General features: G+C 51.4%; 1 protein-coding gene across 1 annotated transcript in view; it reads right to left on the bottom strand.

Moving 5' to 3' along the window:
• The window catches only part of VPS35 (VPS35 retromer complex component), a 41830-nt gene that overhangs the window by 8617 nt on the left and 14952 nt on the right, over positions 1 to 18261 (bottom strand). Inside the window, exons 8-12 of the mRNA XM_075326132.1 lie at positions 16137 to 16246; positions 15782 to 15878; positions 14318 to 14466; positions 8823 to 9030; positions 8178 to 8333 (exon numbers count right to left, since the gene is read on the bottom strand). Of these exons, the coding sequence (XP_075182247.1) occupies positions 8178 to 8333; positions 8823 to 9030; positions 14318 to 14466; positions 15782 to 15878; positions 16137 to 16246 (720 nt within the window). The remainder of the gene's footprint in view (positions 1 to 8177; positions 8334 to 8822; positions 9031 to 14317; positions 14467 to 15781; positions 15879 to 16136; positions 16247 to 18261) is intronic.

Genomic DNA, 18261 nt, shown 5'->3' with positions numbered 1-18261 from the left:
ATATAAATCATGGCCTTAACAGCTGGGCTGTGAAGCAGGCTCTCTCCCCCCTCTACCAGCAGGAAGTCTCAGCAGCTGAGCTCCACCAATGAGACTGAAATATAGAGACTTTGATCTGAGTCTACAGCAATTGTTGCAGAACATAAAAGTCTTGCAGTTTCTCAAGTGTTTCCTGATTGATAACCACTGCAGATCAGTGATTGATTGTGAAGCAGCTCTCTCCCCCTCTACCAGCAGAAAGTCACAGCACATGAAGCTGGAATATAAGATTCTGATCTGGGTTGAATTGGATTTTTAGAGAACAAGTCTTGTAATTTCATCAGTTTCTCTTTATGTATAAATCACAGCCTTGACAGATGAGCTCTGAAGCAGCTCTCCCCCCCCCCCCCCACCCCCCACCAGCAGAAAGTCACAGCACGTGAAGCTGGAACATAAAAAGACTCTGATCTGGGTCTAATTAGATTTTTAGAAAACGGAGTCTGGTAGTTTCATCAGTTTCTCTCTACGTATAAATCACGGCCTTAACAGCTGGGCTGTGAAGCAGCTCACTCCCCCCTCTACCAGCAGGAAGTCTCAGCAGCTGAGCTCCATCAATTAGACTGAAATATAGAGACTCCCATCTGAGTCTTTACAGATTGTTGCAGAACATAAAAGTCTTGTAGTTTCTCCAGTGTTTGTTTTATAACCACTGCAGATCAGTAATTGATTGTGAAGGAGCTCTCTCCCCCCCTCTACCAGCAGAAAGTCACAAGCACCTAGAGCTGGAACATAAAAAGACTCTGATCTGGGTCTAATTAGATTTCTTACAGAAGGAAGTCTTGTAGTTTAATCAGTTTCTCTCTATGCATAATCACTGCATTAACAGAAGGACTGTGAAGCAGCTCTCTCCCCCCCTCCACCAGCAGGTCTGAGCAGCTGGGCTCTATCAAGAATCCTGGATTACAAAGATACTGTGATCTGGGTCTATTTAGACTGTTGCAGAAGGTAGAGAAACACTGATGAAACTACAATAGACTATCTTCTGCAACATTCAAAGTAGACCCAGATCAGAATTTCTCTATATTCCAGTCTCATTGATGTGCTGAGACTTCCTGCTGGTAGAGGGGGGAGGGAGCTGCTGTACAGTTTTTGCTGATCTGTAATTGAGGCAATTTATACATAGGAAAACAATGCTGAAACTTCAAGACTGTGTGTACATCTAAATAGTCCCAGTTCAGACTCTCGGTATTCTAGTTTCCTTGATGATGCTCCATGCGCTGAGACTTTCTGCTGGTGGAGGGGAGAGAGAGCTGCTTGGCAGCCAATCACTAATCTGTTACTGTGTTGATTTATAGGAAACAATGACAAAACTAAAAGACTGTATGAATCATCGCAGTGACAGATCAGCAACTGGCTGTGAAGTGGCTCTCTCTCCCCTCTACCAGCAGGAAGTCTCAGCACATAGAGCTCTAGCAATGAGACTGGAATACAGAGAAAATCTGATCTGGGTCTACTTTGATAGTTCTCTGGTTTCAATCTTCTGTAACAATCAAAGTAGACCCAGACCACATTCTCATTGTATTCCAGTCTTATTGATGGAGCTCAATGTGCTGAGATTTCCTGCTGGTGTAGGGGAGAGAGAGCCACTTCACAGCCGACGCTGATCTGTCACTGCGGTGATTTATACACAGTGTTGAAGTTTCATCAGTGTTTCTCCATGTATAAAATCACCGCAGTAGCAGATTAAGGATTGGCTGTACAGCAGCAGCTCCCTCCCCCCTCCACCAGCAGGAATTCTCAGCAGTTGAGCGCCATCAAGAAGACTAACAGAGATTCTGATCTGGGTCTACTTAAGATACAGAATGTTTAGTTTTGTAGTTTCGTCAGCGGTTATGGATATATACGTCACAGAGGTAACACATTGTTGATCAGCGATGTAGCAGCTCTCTCCCCCCTCTACCAGCAGGAAGTCGCAGTATTTCAATCTCCATCAAGGAGATTGGACTGTAAAGATACATTTGGATTAGGAATCTTGTAAAATAACATACTGACAAGACTACAAGACTGGATTTCTGTATGGAAAATCACCGCTGTAACAGATCAGTGATCGGCGGTGATGCAGCAGCTCTCTCTCCCCTCTACTAGCAAGAAGTCTCAGCAGTTGAGCTCCATCAAAGAAGACTACAATATAGAGAAATTCTGATCTTTGTCTATTTTTGAGAATTTCAGAAGATAGAGAAATATTGATGAAACTACAACACTATCTTCTGCAACAATCTAAAAGTGACCCAAAACAGAATCTCTCTGTATTCCAGGCATCTTGATGGAGCTCAACTGCTGAGACTTCCTGCTGGTGGAGGGGAGAGAGAGCTGCTGTACAGCCACTCACTCATGTGTTAGTGTTTCCCTATGTATAAATCACCACAGTAACGAAACTACAAGACTGTATGAATCACCACAGTGACAGATCAGTGATTGACCGTGCAGCTGCTCTTTCTCCCCTCTACCAGCAGGAAGTCTCAGCAAGTGGAGCTCCATCAAGAAGAATGGACTATAGAGATTATGAACTGGGTCTATTTAAATGTTTGCAGTACATGTAGTCCTATAGTGTCATCAGTTACAGTATGTTTAAAAATCGGTACAATAACAGATGAGCAAAAACTATAGAACAGCTCTCCCCCCCCTCTACCAGCTGGAAGTCTCAGCACATGGAGACTAGAATACGTAGATTCTCTACTGGATCTATTTAGATGTTTGCTGTACACGCAGTCTTGTAGCTTCAGCATTGTTTTCCTACGTATAAATGACCGCAATAACAGATTGGCAAGAACTGTACAGCAGCTCTCTCCCCCCTCTATCAGCAGGAATTCTCAGCAGTTGAACGTCAACACAAGACTAATATATACAGATTATGATCAGGGTCTACTTGGATGCTTGCTGTACACACAGTCTTGTAGTTTCATCTGTGGTTCAGTAAATATAAGTCACCACAATAACAGGTCAGCGAGAACCGTAAAGCAGCTCTCTCCCCCCTCTACCAGCAGGAAGTCTCAGTCTTCTTGATGGCGATCAACTGCTAACAGATTCTGATCTGGGTCTACTTAGATACAGAATGTTTAGTAGTTTCGTCAGCGTTTATCGATATATAAGTCACCGAGGCAACACGTTGTTGATTGGCGGTGCAGCAGCTCTCTCCCCCCTCTACCAGCAGGAAGTCGCAGCATTTCAAACTCCATTAAGGAAATTGGACTGTAAAGATACATTTGGACTAGTTATCTTGTAAAATAACATACTGACAAGACTAGAAGACTGGATTTCTGTATGGAGAATCACCACTGTAACAGATCAGTGATCGGCGGTGGTGCAGCAGCTCTATCTCCCCTCTACCAGCAAGAAGTCTCAGCAGTTGAGCTCCATCAAAGAAGACTACAATATGAAGAGATTCTGATCTGGGTCTACTTAGAAACAGAATGTTCAGTCTTTTAGTTTCTTCAGTGTTTCTAGATATATAACTCATTGGTGATCAGCGGTGCAGCAGCTCTCTCCCCCCTCTAACAGCAGGAATTCACAGCATTTCAATCCCCATTAAGGAGATTAGACTATAGACATACATTTGGACTAGTTACCTTGTAAAATAACATACTGACAAGATTACAAGACTGGATTTTCTGTAACAGATCAGTGATCGGCAGTGCAGCAGCTCTCTCCCCCCTATACCAGCAAGAAGTCTAAGCAGATGAGTTTGATCAAGAAGACTAATAAAGAGATTCAGATCTGGGTCTATTTAGATACAGAATGTTTAGTTTTGTAGTTTCTTCAGTGTTTCTAGATATATAACTCATTGATGATCAGCGGTGCAGCAGCTCTCTCCCCCCTCTACCAGCAGGAAGTCACAGCATTTAAATCTCCATTAAGGAGAGTGGACTATAGAGATATATTTGGACTAGTTACCTTGCAAAATAAGCATAGTGACAAGACTATAAGACTGGATTTCCGTATGGAGAATCACTGCTGTAACAGATCAGTGATTGGCAGTGCAGCAGCTCCCTCCCCCCTATACCAGCAGGAAGTCTCAGCAGTTGAGCTCCATCAACAAGACCGCAATATAGAGATTCTGATCTGGGTCTACTTAGATACAGAATGTTCACTCTTGTAGTTTCATCAATGTTTCTACATATATAACTCATTGGTGATCAGCGGTGCAGCAGCTCACTCCCCCCTCTACCAGCAAAAAGTCACAGCATTTCAATCTCTATTAAGGAGATTGGATTATAGAGATACATTTGGACTAGTTATGTTGTAAAATAACACTGACAAGACTACAAGACTGGATTTCTGTAACAGATCAGTGATCGGCAGTGCAGCAGCTCTCTCCCCCCTATACCAGCAAGAAGTCTCAGTAGTTGAGCTTGATCAAGAAGACTAATATAGAGAGATTCAGATCTGGGTCTACTTAAATACAGAATGTTTAGTCTTGCAGTTTCGTCAGTGTATATCGTCGATTCATAAGTCCCCGAGGGAATACACTGTTGATTGGCAGTGCACAGCTCCCTCCCCCCTCTACCAGCAGGAAGTCACAGCATTTCAATCGCCATTAAGGATTATAGAGATAAATTTGGACTAGTTACTTTGTGAAATAAACAGTGACAAGATTACAAGACTGGATTTCCTTATGGAGAATGACCACTGTAACAGATCAGTGCAGCAGCTCTCTCCCCCCCTCTACCAGCAGGAAGTCACAGCATTTCAATCTCCATTAAGGAGTGTGGACTATAGACATACATTTGGACTAGTTACCGTGTAAAATAACATACGGACAAGAATACAAAACTGGATCTCTGTATGGAGAATCACTGTTACAACAGATCAGTGCCCGACGATGCAGCGGCTTTCTCCCCCCTCTACCAGCAGGAAGTCACAGCATTTCAATCTCCATTAAGGAGATTGGATTATAGAGATACATTTGGACTAGTTAGCTTGTAAAATAACATACTGACAAGACTACAAGACTGGATCTCTGTATGGAGAATCACCGCTGTAACAGATCAGTGCAGCAGCTCTCTCCCCCCTCTACAGCAGGAAGTCACAGCAGTTGAGCTCCATCTCAAATTGGTAATACTGATCGCCGACTTAGATCAAAAAGTCAAAGTACATACAATCTTATAGCTTTGTACAAGAGACTATAGCAAACGTGGCATTAGCATGTACAGTACCACATTGTGCTAAGTGCTCGGTAATTTCTCTATAAGAAAAACTTCATTCTCCATAGAAATAAGAACCATTGTGTGATTAATACAAAAATAATGGGCAAACACAGAGATCCGCTCCCTCCCCCCCATAGTCGTGCGGCAGAACAGAAGGTTTCTCTGAAATGAACCCCGCGTCTAGGCGTCTTAAGCGTGCGCTAAATGAAGCAATTAGGAATGCGAGCGCGCGGCTCCCGGGGACACTTCTCGTACCCACGTATCGCTTTCCAGAAGCTTTTTGCTTTGTTTCAGGCTTCAGAGAGGCGAGATAATGCACAAAATCTCTATTTGTGGGGTTAATTGTGAAAGAATAAGGAACGCGGCTTCCTCGCACGTACAAGACATCTGCTTGCAGCCGCCCTCCCCGTGGTCTCCATTGATCCTCGAAAGCGGGACGTGCGGTAATTTAAAGCGAAAAGGAAAACACCGGACTCCATTACGGCGCGGTCCAAGCGGGGATTGGAAGTCAAGGGTGGTTGTTTTATATTTTTTTTACATAAATTCCCACTTGTTGCACGGTTGATTCCAAGCCAATTAAATAGGTAATGAATAAGATAATGAATCAGTTACGGCTCCAGGAGAGGACCCTCGGCACCGCGGCTGGATGAAATACTGGAGTATTGATCTCACGAGCAGTAGACCAGCAGACGGCCGAGGTTATACGGAGTATGGACGCCGGAGCTACGAGACGTTTCTACTCAAGAGGGTGGTGGGGACTGACTAGTGCCATGGTGGTCAAAATGAGACTCCTCGGTTTGGGCGATGCCTTTAGGTGGTCAAAATGGGGCTCCTTTGTTTGGGTGATGTCTGCGGGTGGTCAAAAAGCAAAAATGAGGCTCTTCGGTTTGGTGGTCAAAATGCAAAATTAAACTCCTTGGTTTGCGCAATACCTGCGGGTGGTCAAAATGCAAAAGGAGGCTCCTCGGTTTGGGCGATGCCTGTGGGTGGTCAAAAAGCAAAATACGGCTCCTTGATATGGGTGATGCCTACGGGTGGTCAAAATGGGGATCCTTGGTTTGGGCAATGTTTGCGGGTGGTCAAAAAGCAAAAGGAGTCTCCTCGGTCTCCTCGGTTTGGGCGATGTCTGCAGGTAGTCAAAATGTGGCTCCTTGGTTTGGGCAATGTCTGCAAATGGTCAAAAAGCAAAATGCAGCTCCTTGCTTTGGGCGATGCCTGCGGATGGTCAAAATGGAAAATGAGGCTCCACAGTTGGTGGTCAAAACGCAAAATGAGGTTCCTTGGTTTGGGTGATGGCTACAGGTGGTCAAAATGCAAAATCCGGCTCCTCGGTTTGGGCAATGCCAACAGGTGGTCAAGATGAAGATCTTCGGTTTGGGCGATGCCTGCGTGTGGTCAAAATGGGGATCCTTGGTTTGGGCAATACCTGCAAGTGGTCAAAATGCAAAAGGAGGCTCCTCGGTTGGGGCAATGTCTGTGGGTGGTCAAAATGCGGCTCCTCAGTTTGGGCAATGCCTGAGGGTGGTCAAAATGCAAAATACAGCTCCACAGTTTGGTGGTCAAAATGCAAAATGAGGTTCCTTGGTTTGGGCGATGGCTGCGGGTGGTCAAAATGCAAAATACGGCTCCTCGTTTTGGGCGATGGCTGCGGTGGATATGCGGCATTGTCTCTCCGCACGCAGTGTGAATAAATCACAATCCCCTAAAAACCCATTAAGTCGGCAAAACTCCTAACAGACTCGTTAGCATCTAATTAATCTATCCGTTCTGAGCAGACGTGCGTCAGGAGGACGGCGGGACACACAATGCCGGCTCTTCGCTTCTTCCTTTCTTCCCTGTTTGATTCTGCCCAGTCATGGCGTTCCCCCCCCCTCCCCTCCCCCCTTCCTGGTCGGACGCTGTGAATTATGTCTTGTCATTTTGCTCAGTACACACAGGACACTTTGGGAGAAATTACTTCCTTTCAAGACAATGATGAGCTGTCAGAAGCGTCGGTGGCGACAGCTAAAACCACCGCCAGCGCGGTATCAAGTCTCTTCGGGAGGCGACTTAATCAGTACCTTCCCGCTGCAAAATGAGAGGTGGCGGCGCGCAGACGGTGACCTTGTTTACACTGAAGAGGTGATCGGCGCGCTCGCTGCCCCTTCCTCCAAACCGCCTCGCTCGCTGCCCCTACCTCCAAACCGCCTCGCTCGCTGCCCCTACCTCCAAACCGCCTCGCTCGCTGCCCCTACCTCCAAACCGCCTCGCTCGCTGCCCCTACCTCCAAACCGCCTCGCTCGCTGCCCCTACCTTCAAACCGCCTCGCTCGCTGCCCCTACCTCCAAACCGCCTCGCTCGCTGCCCCTTCCTCCAAACCGCCTCGCTCGCTGCCCCTACCTCCAAACCGCCTCGCTCGCTGCCCCTTCCTCCAAACCGCCTCGCTCGCTGCCCCTTCCTCCAAACCGCCTCACTCTCTGCACATTTACAGAGGTGATCAGCGGCGTCGGTTAGCAAATCCAAGAAAGAAACAGACACAAGGAACACACATTGGGGGTTGTAGTAGCTGTGACGAGCGATCTCCAGATACCGGACAACTCTGAATATGTTATCTTTGCAGTGAGGCGCTAAAGGAGCGGTGACTGACTTAGCAGCGGGTATTACGCGGCCATTATCAGCGGTGACAGGAGCGGCGCAGGAGGCCACAATGACTCGCCGCGATTCAATGAAATGATAAAAGGATATTAAATCTGGGCTGATAGTGCAGAGAATTAGGATATTGGAAGCCTTGGAAGGTAAGCGGGGCGCGGCGCTCCACGACAATGTGCACAATAAAAGCAATTATCTGTAGGACCTGTAATGGAGCCGGCGCAGGAGAAGACGGAGCGGCGAGACGTCACCAGGATCAGCACTAGGCCATCTCCTGATCTTATCAATGTACAGCGCCCCCCTGTGGATGAGTAAGGAAAGCACGGCTAGTCTACAATGCCCAGACATTACTGGGATGTTTCTTACCAGATACTGTTGATCGGGGTCATCGGACCTCAGTAGGTGAATGAATCTCCCGACAAGTCCCTGCTCATCAGCAAAGTCTTCGGGGTCGGGGTCTTCCGCTGGCTGGTCTGGCTGGTCCTGGATGAGCGTTGATACCAGATTCATGATGGCGTCCACCTGTCAACAAAGCCAACAATGTGAGGCAGCAGTGACACGGCAGACAGGCGGACCTCACTGAATATACATTGATGTGAGGCAGCAGAGATAGGGTGGACAGGTGGAGGACACTATGCACACTATGTGAAGCAGTAGAGACATGGTAGACAGGTGGAGGGAACCATGCACACAATATGAGGCAGTAGAGACACTGTAGACAGGTGGGGGGCACCGAGGCCACATTAATGTAAGGCACAAGAGACACGGCAGACAGGCAGGGGCACTGTGTATACATTAATGTGAGGCAGCAGAGACACTGTGGACAGACTGAGGGCTCCGTGCCCATATTAATGTAAGGCAGCACAGACGCGACTGAAAGGTGGAGGGCACCGTTCACACATTTATGTGAGGCAGCAGAGACACGGTGGACAGATGGAGGGTACCATGCCCACATTAGTGAGAGGCAGCAGAGACATGGCAGACAGGCGGCCGGCGCCAGGTCCACATTACCTGCTCCTGGGAGCCGACCTCAGTGTTGTACTCCAGGCCGCTGCTCAGCACGTAGCAGCTCATGCTCTTCCTGGACTCGTAGTCAAAGTATTCAAAGAGGGGGTAGAAATGTTTGAGCTTCAGCACGGTCAGGATGTTGTTGTAGGTGTCCACCGGGATCTTCAGGAGTCGCGTCAGCTCTTTGGAGACGGCGCTGCTCGTGGCGATGCTGAAAGGTACAAGACGGATCAGAGCTAAAGACACATCCTCTGCTCTCAGATGTAGCAGAGCTAAAGACACATCCTCTGCTCTCAGATGTAGCAGAGCTAAAGATACATCCTCTGCTCTCAGATGTAGCAGAGCTAAAGACACATCCTCTGCTCTCACATGTAGCAGAGCTAAACACATAAGAAAGCACAGAGAGGAGGAAACTCAACCATTCACATCACAATGTAAGTATATCCAGAATGTAACGCGCCACTAGCACCTCCGGATGAGATGACAGAGGAAGAGCCGGGAGACATGGAGGAAAGAGATATAGATAAAATCAGTCTTCACTGTATACATGTGTATGCATGAGCTGTCAATCAGTGACTGACTCCACCCTCCAGACTACTGGACTTAAATGAGGCACCCAGAGCTGCACTCACTATTCTGTTAACATATGCAACTATGGTTAAGTAATGTATGTACACAGTGACTGCACCAGCAGAATAGTGAGTGCAGCTCTGGAGTATAATACGGGAGGTAACTCAGGATCAGTAATGTAATGTATGTACAGTGACTGCACCAGCAGAATAGTGAGTGCAGCTCTGGAGTATAATACAGGAGGTAACTCAGGATCAGTAACGTATGTACACAGTGACTGCACCAGCAGAATAGTGAGTGCAGCTCTGGAGTATAATACAGGAGGTAACTCAGGATCAGTAATGTAATGTATGTACACAGTGACTGCACCAGCAGAAAAGTGAGTGCAGCTCTGGAGTATAATACAGGAGGTAACTCAGGATAAGTAATGTAATGTATGTACAGTGACTGCATCAGCAGGATAGTGAGTGCAGCTCTGGAGTATAATAAAGGATCAGTAATATAAATATATATATATATATATATATATATATATATATATATATATATATATATATATATATATATATATATATATATATATATATATATATATATATTGTTGTGTGTAGTTACCAAGTGTTTGTGTAGGCGCTGTACATGTTCTGGGTGTGGCGGGGGGTGAGAGCGGTGTTGTATGTGTGTTGCGTTGTTTGTGGAGCGCTGTGTGTCTGTAGCGTTGTGTGTGTGTTGCGCGGTTTGTGTGTGTGTGGTGTGTTTTGGGGGGAGGTATGTTTTGTGCAATGTGTGTGTTGTGCAGTATGTGCGTAGATTTGTGTGCGCCGCGGTGTTTGTGTGTTGGGTGTTGTGTGTGTGCAGCGTTGTCTGTGTGTGTGGGTGTCTGTGTAGGGCGTTGTTTGTGGTTCCCAGTGTGTGTGTGTGTGTGTGTGTGTGTGTGTGGTGTGTTGTGCAGTGCGCGCGTGTGTGTGTGTGTTGGGGGGAGGTGTGCACTCCCCATCGTGCTCCATCCCCCATGCAGCGCACTCACCATCGTGCTCCATCCCCCATGCTGCGCACCCCCCATCGTGCTCCATCCGCCATGCTGCGCACTCCCAAACGTGCTCCATCCGCCATGCTGCGCACTCCCAAACGTGCTCCATCCGCCATGCTCCGCACTCCCCATCGTGCTGCATCCGCCATGCTGCGCACTCCCAAACGTGCTCCATCCCCCATGCTGCGCACTCCCAAACGTGCTCCATCCGCCATGCTGCGCACTCCCAAACGTGCTCCATCCGCCATGCTGCGCACTCCCAAACGTGCTCCATCCCCCATGCTGCGCACTCCCAAACCTGCTCCATCCCCCATGCTGCGCACCCCCCATCGTGCTCCATCCCCCATGCTGCACCAGCATCAGCCTCTCTCCCCGCAGCATCAGCCTCTCTCCCCGCAGCATCAGCCTCTCTCCCCGCAGCATCAGCCTCTCTCCCCGCAGCATCAGCCTCTCTCCCCGCAGCATCAGCCTCTCTCCCCGCAGCATCAGCCTCTCTCCCCGCAGCATCAGCCTCTCTCCCCGCAGCATCAGCCTCTCTCCCCGCAGCATCAGCCTCTCTCCCCGCAGCATCAGCCTCTCTCCCCGCAGCATCAGCCTCTCTCCCCGCAGCATCAGCCTCTCTCCCCGCAGCATCAGCCTCTCTCCCCGCAGCATCAGCCTCTCTCCCCCCAGCATCAGCCTCTCTCCCCCCAGCATCAGCCTCTCTCCCCCCAGCATCAGCCTCTCTCCCCCCAGCATCAGCCTCTCTCCCCCCAGCATCAGCCTCTCTCCCCCCAGCATCAGCCTCTCTCCCCCCAGCATCAGCCTCTCTCCCCCCAGCATCAGCCTCTCTCCCCCCAGCATCAGCCTCTCTCCCCCCAGCATCAGCCTCTCTCCTCCCAGCATCAGCCTCTCTCCTCCCAGCATCAGCCTCTCTCCTCCCAGCATCAGCCTCTCTCCTCCCAGCATCAGCCTCTCTCCTCCCAGCATCAGCCTCTCTCCTCCCAGCATCAGCCTCTCTCCTCCCAACATCAGCCTCTCTCCTCCCAACATCAGCCTCTCTCCTCCCAGCATCAGCCTCTCTCCTCCCAGCATCAGCCTCTCTCCTCCCAGCCTACCCCAGCCTCCCCCAGCATCAGCCTCTCTCCTACCAGCATCAGCCTCTCTTCCCAGCATCAGCCTCTCTCTTCCCAGCATCAGCCTCTCTCCTCCCAGCCTACCCCAGCCTCAGCCTCCCCCAGCATCAGCCTCTCTCCTCCCAGCATCAGCCTCCCTTCTCTCAGCCTCGCCATCCCAGCCTTCCCCAGGATCAGCCTCTCTCCTCCCAGCCTCCTCCAGCACGCCGTGCCCCTCTGCTGACACTCACAGATCCGATCGCATACTCACACACACCTGATCGCATACACTCACACACACCCGATCGCATACACTCACACACACCCGATCGCATACACTCACACACACCCGATCGCATACACTCACACACACCCGATCGCATACACTCACACACACATTGACGATATTGCACATACGCGCTCATACTCACAACATCCGGAGATACCACATGCTTCTGGCCATGTGATCCTCCGGCAGGTCCTGGAAGCTCACAGCACAGTATCGAGGCCGAGAAGCAAGCGATATCCCAGGATGTTGTGAGTGTGTGGATGCGATGTGTGTGTGTGTGAGGTGTGTGTGAGAGTGAGTGTGATCTGATGTGTGTGTGTGTGTGTGTGTGTATGTGTGTGTGTGCTGTTATGTGCGTGTGTGTATGTTCCGCCGCTGCAGGACCTTGATACGCTGGTAACTATGCTACCATGGTTACCAGCGTATCTCGTCCCCCGCTCGCACGGGAGCCCACACCAGCAATGCGAGGGTATGTGTCGGCTGAGTTTGCGGCGTACGCTGATGTGGGCTCCCGGGGGTACAGTACTCACCTGGGAGTCGTGGCTCCGTGACCGTTCGGGGAATGCGTGGGGGGGCGGGGCCAGAGCTAGCGTGCATTGCGTGAGAGGGGCGGGGCGTGGCAGAGTTGCCAATGCCTGCAGGGTGCCGGGGCGAGAGGCCAATCTGTGGGCGGGGGGGCGGAGCCTGGGCGAGCGGCCGGCCAATCCGTGTGGGGGCGCAGCCTAGGCGAGCGGCCAATCCGTGCGGGGGGGGGGCCATGGCGAGCCCACGAGCCCAGCGGCCAATCAGCTTTGTGTCACCGTAAGGACACAATTTTGGAGCAAGACAGACAGAATAAGGCAATTATATATATAGATATACACACACACATATACATACATTATATATATATATATATACATACATATACATATACACATACACACATCCATACATATACATACATATACATACATATATATACACACATATATACATACATATATATACACACATATATACATACATATATATACACACACATACACATATATATACACACACATATATACATATATATACACACACATATATATACATATATATACACACATATATATACATATATATACACACATATATATACATATATATACACACATATATATACATATATATACACACATATATATACATATATATACACACATATATATACATATATATACACACATATATATACATATATATACACACATATATATACATATATATACACACATATATATACATATATATACACACATATATATACATATATATACACACATATATATACATATATATACACACATATATATACATATATATACACACATATATATACATATATATACACACATATATATATATATACACACATATATATACATACACACACATATATATACATACACATACATACATACATATACATATATATACATACACATACATATATATACATACATACATACACATACATACATACACATACATATACATACATACATATACATACATATACATACATACATATACATACATATATATACATACATATATATACATACATATATATACATACATATATATACATACATATATATACATACATATATATACATACATACATATACATATATACATATACATACATATACATACATACATACATATACATACATATATATACACATACACACAGTGACTGCTATTATAAACCTCATAAGACGCTGGTGTCGCGGTCCCTCCCTTCCTATGATGTGACATGTTTGGGCACGGTGTGACATGCCGCTCGTTACCCGGCTCATTACCGGTCTGGCTTTCTGTTATCCTATCATACAGAGCAGCAGTTCCTTTCCCGGTGACGAGCGTCTCCACATAAAGACACACAGGACCGCGGTTTGTTAGAAGATGGTTTCCTAGGCAACAACTTATTTTATCTTTTCCCGTCATTAAAAAAAAAAAAAATGTACAAAGTGACTCGTACTCCGGTGCGAGCAGCCTCCACCAAGAGCCGCAGCCTCCACCAAGAGCCGCAGCCTCCACCAAGAGCCGCAGCCTCCACCAAGAGCCGCAGCCTCCACCAAGAGCCGCCGCAGCGCAGGGAACGCGATGTACCAGCTATTTATACACTTGTTTGCTGCGTGAAGAGGGGTCAGCGGCCGCCGTGTGGATGAGACACGCGGATGACGGACTAATGAGAGCGGTGCACCCGCGGCACGGCACTGCCGGCGGAGGCCTGAAGCTCGGAGGAGCAGGGGTCACGTCTGGGTTTAGTTTTGGGACGTTGCAGAAGGTCTCGTTATATGATTATTCCGCCCCGGACACCTCCTGATAACGTGCGAGGGGCCGCCAGGACTCGGCACAATTAATGGTGACACATCTGACAGATGACATAATGCTGCGAACAGCAGCTCCGGAGGACGAATTCTGCTTTTTTTTTTTTTAGTTTTTCTCTGTTTTTTTCGCGGACAATCATTCCTGTACTCACTGCTCGAGGTTCAGCTTGTTGAAAATTTCCACCGTCGTCTCCAGCACTTTATCCACATAATCCACTCGATCAGGGTAGCACTTCATGGCCAAGTTAATGAGAGACACTTGCAAGGACACGACGTCTTCCGAGGGCATGTCCTGACGAGACTGCGGGCAAGACAAGAGCAAGGAGATTAAGACATTTACCGTCTCATCGTGTGTCAGTCATCGCTAAACTACTGCAATCCCCTCTGTGTGCCGCATAGGATGGAGCCGGTAGGATGCGGGGTCCGTACAATGAAGTGAATGGACAGTGCGGGCTCAGGGGCTGCGCCTGCGACTTACACAGCAAATAAGAGAAAGCTGACACTATGCTGTGTCAGCAAGGGAGCCTAGTAAATGCCGACCCCGCGGCCGCCAGGACCAGACCAAATGCCGACCCCGCAGCCGCCAGGACCAGACCAAATGCCGACCCCGCAGCCGCCAGGACCAGACCAAATGCCGACCCCGCAGCCGCCAGGACCAGACCAAATGCCGACCCCGCGGCCGCCAGGACCAGACTAAATCCCGACCCCGCGGCCGCCAGGACCAGACTAAATGCAGTCCCTGCGGCCGCCAGGACCAGACTAAATGCCGACCACGCGGCCGCCAGAACCAGACTAAATCCCGACCCTGCGGCCGCCAGGACCAGACTAAATTCCGACCCTGCGGCCGCCAGGACCAGACTAAATCCCGACCCTGCGGCCGCCAGGACCAGACTAAATCCCGACCCTGCGGCCGCCAGGACCAGACTAAATCCCGACCCTGCGGCCGCCAGGACCAGACTAAATCCCGACCCTGCGGCCGCCAGGACCAGACTAAATCCCGACCCTGCGGCCTCCAGGACCAGACTAAATCCCGACCCTGCGGCCTCCAGGACCAGACTAAATCCCGACCCTGCGGCCGCCAAGACCAGACTAAATGCAGTCCCCGCGGCCGCCAGAACCAGACTAAATGCCGACACCGCGGCCGCCAGAACCAGACTAAATCCCGACCCTGCGGCCGCCAGGAACAGATTAAATCCCGACCCTGCGGCCGCCAGGACCAGATTAAATCCCGACCCTGCGGCCGCCAGGACCAGACTAAATGCAGTACCCACGGCCGCCAGGATAAGAGTAAGTGCCGACCCTGCGTCGGACGACGATCAAGGCTGAACCTGTAATCACTTTCTGATCATAGAGGGGCACTTCCCTGCATGGCCCTCACCAGTCCATTCTCAGTTTGTACTGCAGAGCAGCGCTCCTGCACATGCGGCTGCAGAAGGATCCGCAGGAGACATTGTACTTGAATGGAGCCAAACTGCAGATCCCATGCACAACAGGCAGCCGGGGCAGCCCTGTACAAGATAGTGAACGGGTGCAGTCCCTAACTACAGCTGCGGACCCTTCACTTTCAGGTCGGACCCCTGCCGATGATAAAGCAATGGCGCACCCTATGCCATCACCTGTATGACTGTCGCCACCTGCTGGGAGAAAATGTCAAACAGTTTGATATCGGCCGGGATCCCGGGTCCGTCTTCTCGATGTGCAAAGAGGGCCAACCTGCAAAAGGGCAGCGGAGACAGAAGGTGGTCACACAAGGAAACATTACAGGGGTCCACACAGATTCCCCTACAAAAAACTGTCCAAGCTCCGGACTGACACATTGTAATGAATGACAGAACTTTGAGCTCACAGAGTATTGTAGAAATAGATAACAGGACACATCTGCCATATTCTCTGCCATCTCCCCCCCCCCCGTCTATCCCGCGGTCTCTTACCCGCACACCGCTAACGCTCGGGCGGTGGACGGACGCTCACCTGTCGATTAAAGCGATTATGATGTTTTTCACATTCACGTTTTGGTGGAGCTCGGCACAAGCGCGCAGGAAAGGGTTAAGTGTCTGGAGATGAAACTCATCGGGGAAAACCTAGAACGACAATGAACAGCGAGGTTACAAAAAGCGGTGGTGGAGCGGGGGGGGGGGTCACAGGAGGCAGGAGCGGTCGTGGAGCAGGGCGGTGCAGCAGTGATGGTGGAGGCGGGGTCACAGGAGGCAGGGGCGGTCGTAGAGCAGGGCAGGGCAGCAGTGGTGGTAAGGCTGGGGTCACATGAGGCAGGAGCAGTTGTGGAGCAGGGCGGTGCGGCAGCGGAGCAGGGGTCACAGGAGGCAGGGGCGGTCGTGGAGCGGGGCGGTGCAGCAGTGATGGTGGAGGCGGGGTCACAGGAGGCAGGGGCGGTCGTGGAGCGGGGCGGTGCAGCAGTGATGGTGGAGGCGGGGTCACAGGAGGCAGGGGCGGTCGTGGAGCAGGGCGGTGCGGCAGTGATGGTGGAGGCGGGGTCACAGGAGGCAGGGGCGGTCGTGGAGCAGGGCAGTGCAGCAGTGATGGTGGAGGCGGGGTCACAGGAGGCAGGGGCGGTCGTGGAGCAGGGCAGGAGTGATGGTGGAGGCGGGGTCACAGGAGGCAGGGGCGGTCGTGGAGCAGGGCGGTGCAGCAGTGATGGTGGAGGCGGGGTCACAGGAGGCAGGGGCGGTCGTGGAGCAGGGCGGTGCAGCAGTGATGGTGGAGGCGGGGTCACAGGAGGCAGGGGCGGTCGTAGAGCAGGGCAGGGCAGCAGTGGTGGTAAGGCTGGGGTCACATGAGGCAGGAGCAGTTGTGGAGCAGGGCGGTGCGGCAGCGGAGCAGGGGTCACAGGAGGCAGGGGTGGTTGTGGAGCAGGGCAGTGCAGCAGTGGAGCAAGGGTCACAGGAGGCAGGGGCAGTCATGGAGCAGAGCGGTGTGGCAGCGGTGGTAAGGCGGGGGTCACATGAGGCAGGAGCAGAGCAGTGCGGCAGCGCTAGTAACGCTGGAGTCACAGGAGGCAGGGGCGGTCGTGGAGCAGACCGGTGTGGCAGCGGTGGTCACAAAAGCCAGGGGCGGTCGTGCAGCAGGGCGGTGCAGCAGGAGTCACAGGAGGCAGGGGTGGTTGTGGAGCAGGGCAGTGCAGCAGCAGTGGTGGAGCGGGGGTCACAGGAGGCACGGGCGGTCGTGGTGTGGCAGTGGTGCACAGATGAAATCTTGGGCCTAGAGCACCAATATTTGAAGCTCGCACCGCCGCCGTCTTCAGAGTTGTCCGTGCCTCACTGCCCCTGCCGCACACCGCCCACAGCACTGCCCCTGCCGCACACAGCCCACAGCACTGCCCCTGCCGCACACAGCCCACAGCACTGCCCCTGCCGCACACAGCACACAGCCCACAGCACTGCCCCTGCCGCACACAGCCCACAGCACTGCCCCTGCCGCACACAGCCCACAGCACTGCCCCTGCCGCACACCGCCCACAGCACTGCCCCTGCCGCACACAGCCCACAGCACTGCCCCTGCCGCACACCGCCCACAGCACTGCCCCTGCCGCACACCGCCCACAGCACTGCCCCTGCCGCACACCGCCCACAGCACTGCCCCTGCCGCACACCGCCCACAGCACTGCCCCTGCCGCACACCGCCCACAGCACTGCCCCTGCCGCACACCGCCCACAGCACTGCCCCTGCCGCACACCGCCCACAGCACTGCCCCTGCCGCACACCGCCCACAGCACTGCCCCTGCCGCACACCGCCCACAGCACTGCCCCTGCCGCACACCGCCCACAGCACTGCCCCTGCCGCACACCGCCCACAGCACTGCCCCTGCCGCACACCGCCCACAGCACTGCCCCTGCCGCACACCGCCCACAGCACTGCCCCTGCCGCACACAGCCCACAGCACTGCCCCTGCCGCACACAGCCCACAGCACTGCCCCTGCCGCACACAGCCCACAGCACTGCCCCTGCCGCACACAGCCCACAGCACTGCCCCTGCCGCACACAGCCCACAGCACTGCCCCTGCCGCACACAGCCCACAGCACTGCCCCTGCCGCACACAGCCCACAGCACTGCCCCTGCCGCACACAGCCCACAGCACT

This window comes from Anomaloglossus baeobatrachus, chromosome 10 (assembly GCF_048569485.1).
Source record: "Anomaloglossus baeobatrachus isolate aAnoBae1 chromosome 10, aAnoBae1.hap1, whole genome shotgun sequence".
Lineage (NCBI taxonomy): Eukaryota > Metazoa > Chordata > Amphibia > Anura > Aromobatidae > Anomaloglossus > Anomaloglossus baeobatrachus.
The sequence above is the reverse complement of the archived record's forward strand: the minus strand, read 5'-3'. Positions and strand labels throughout refer to the sequence as shown.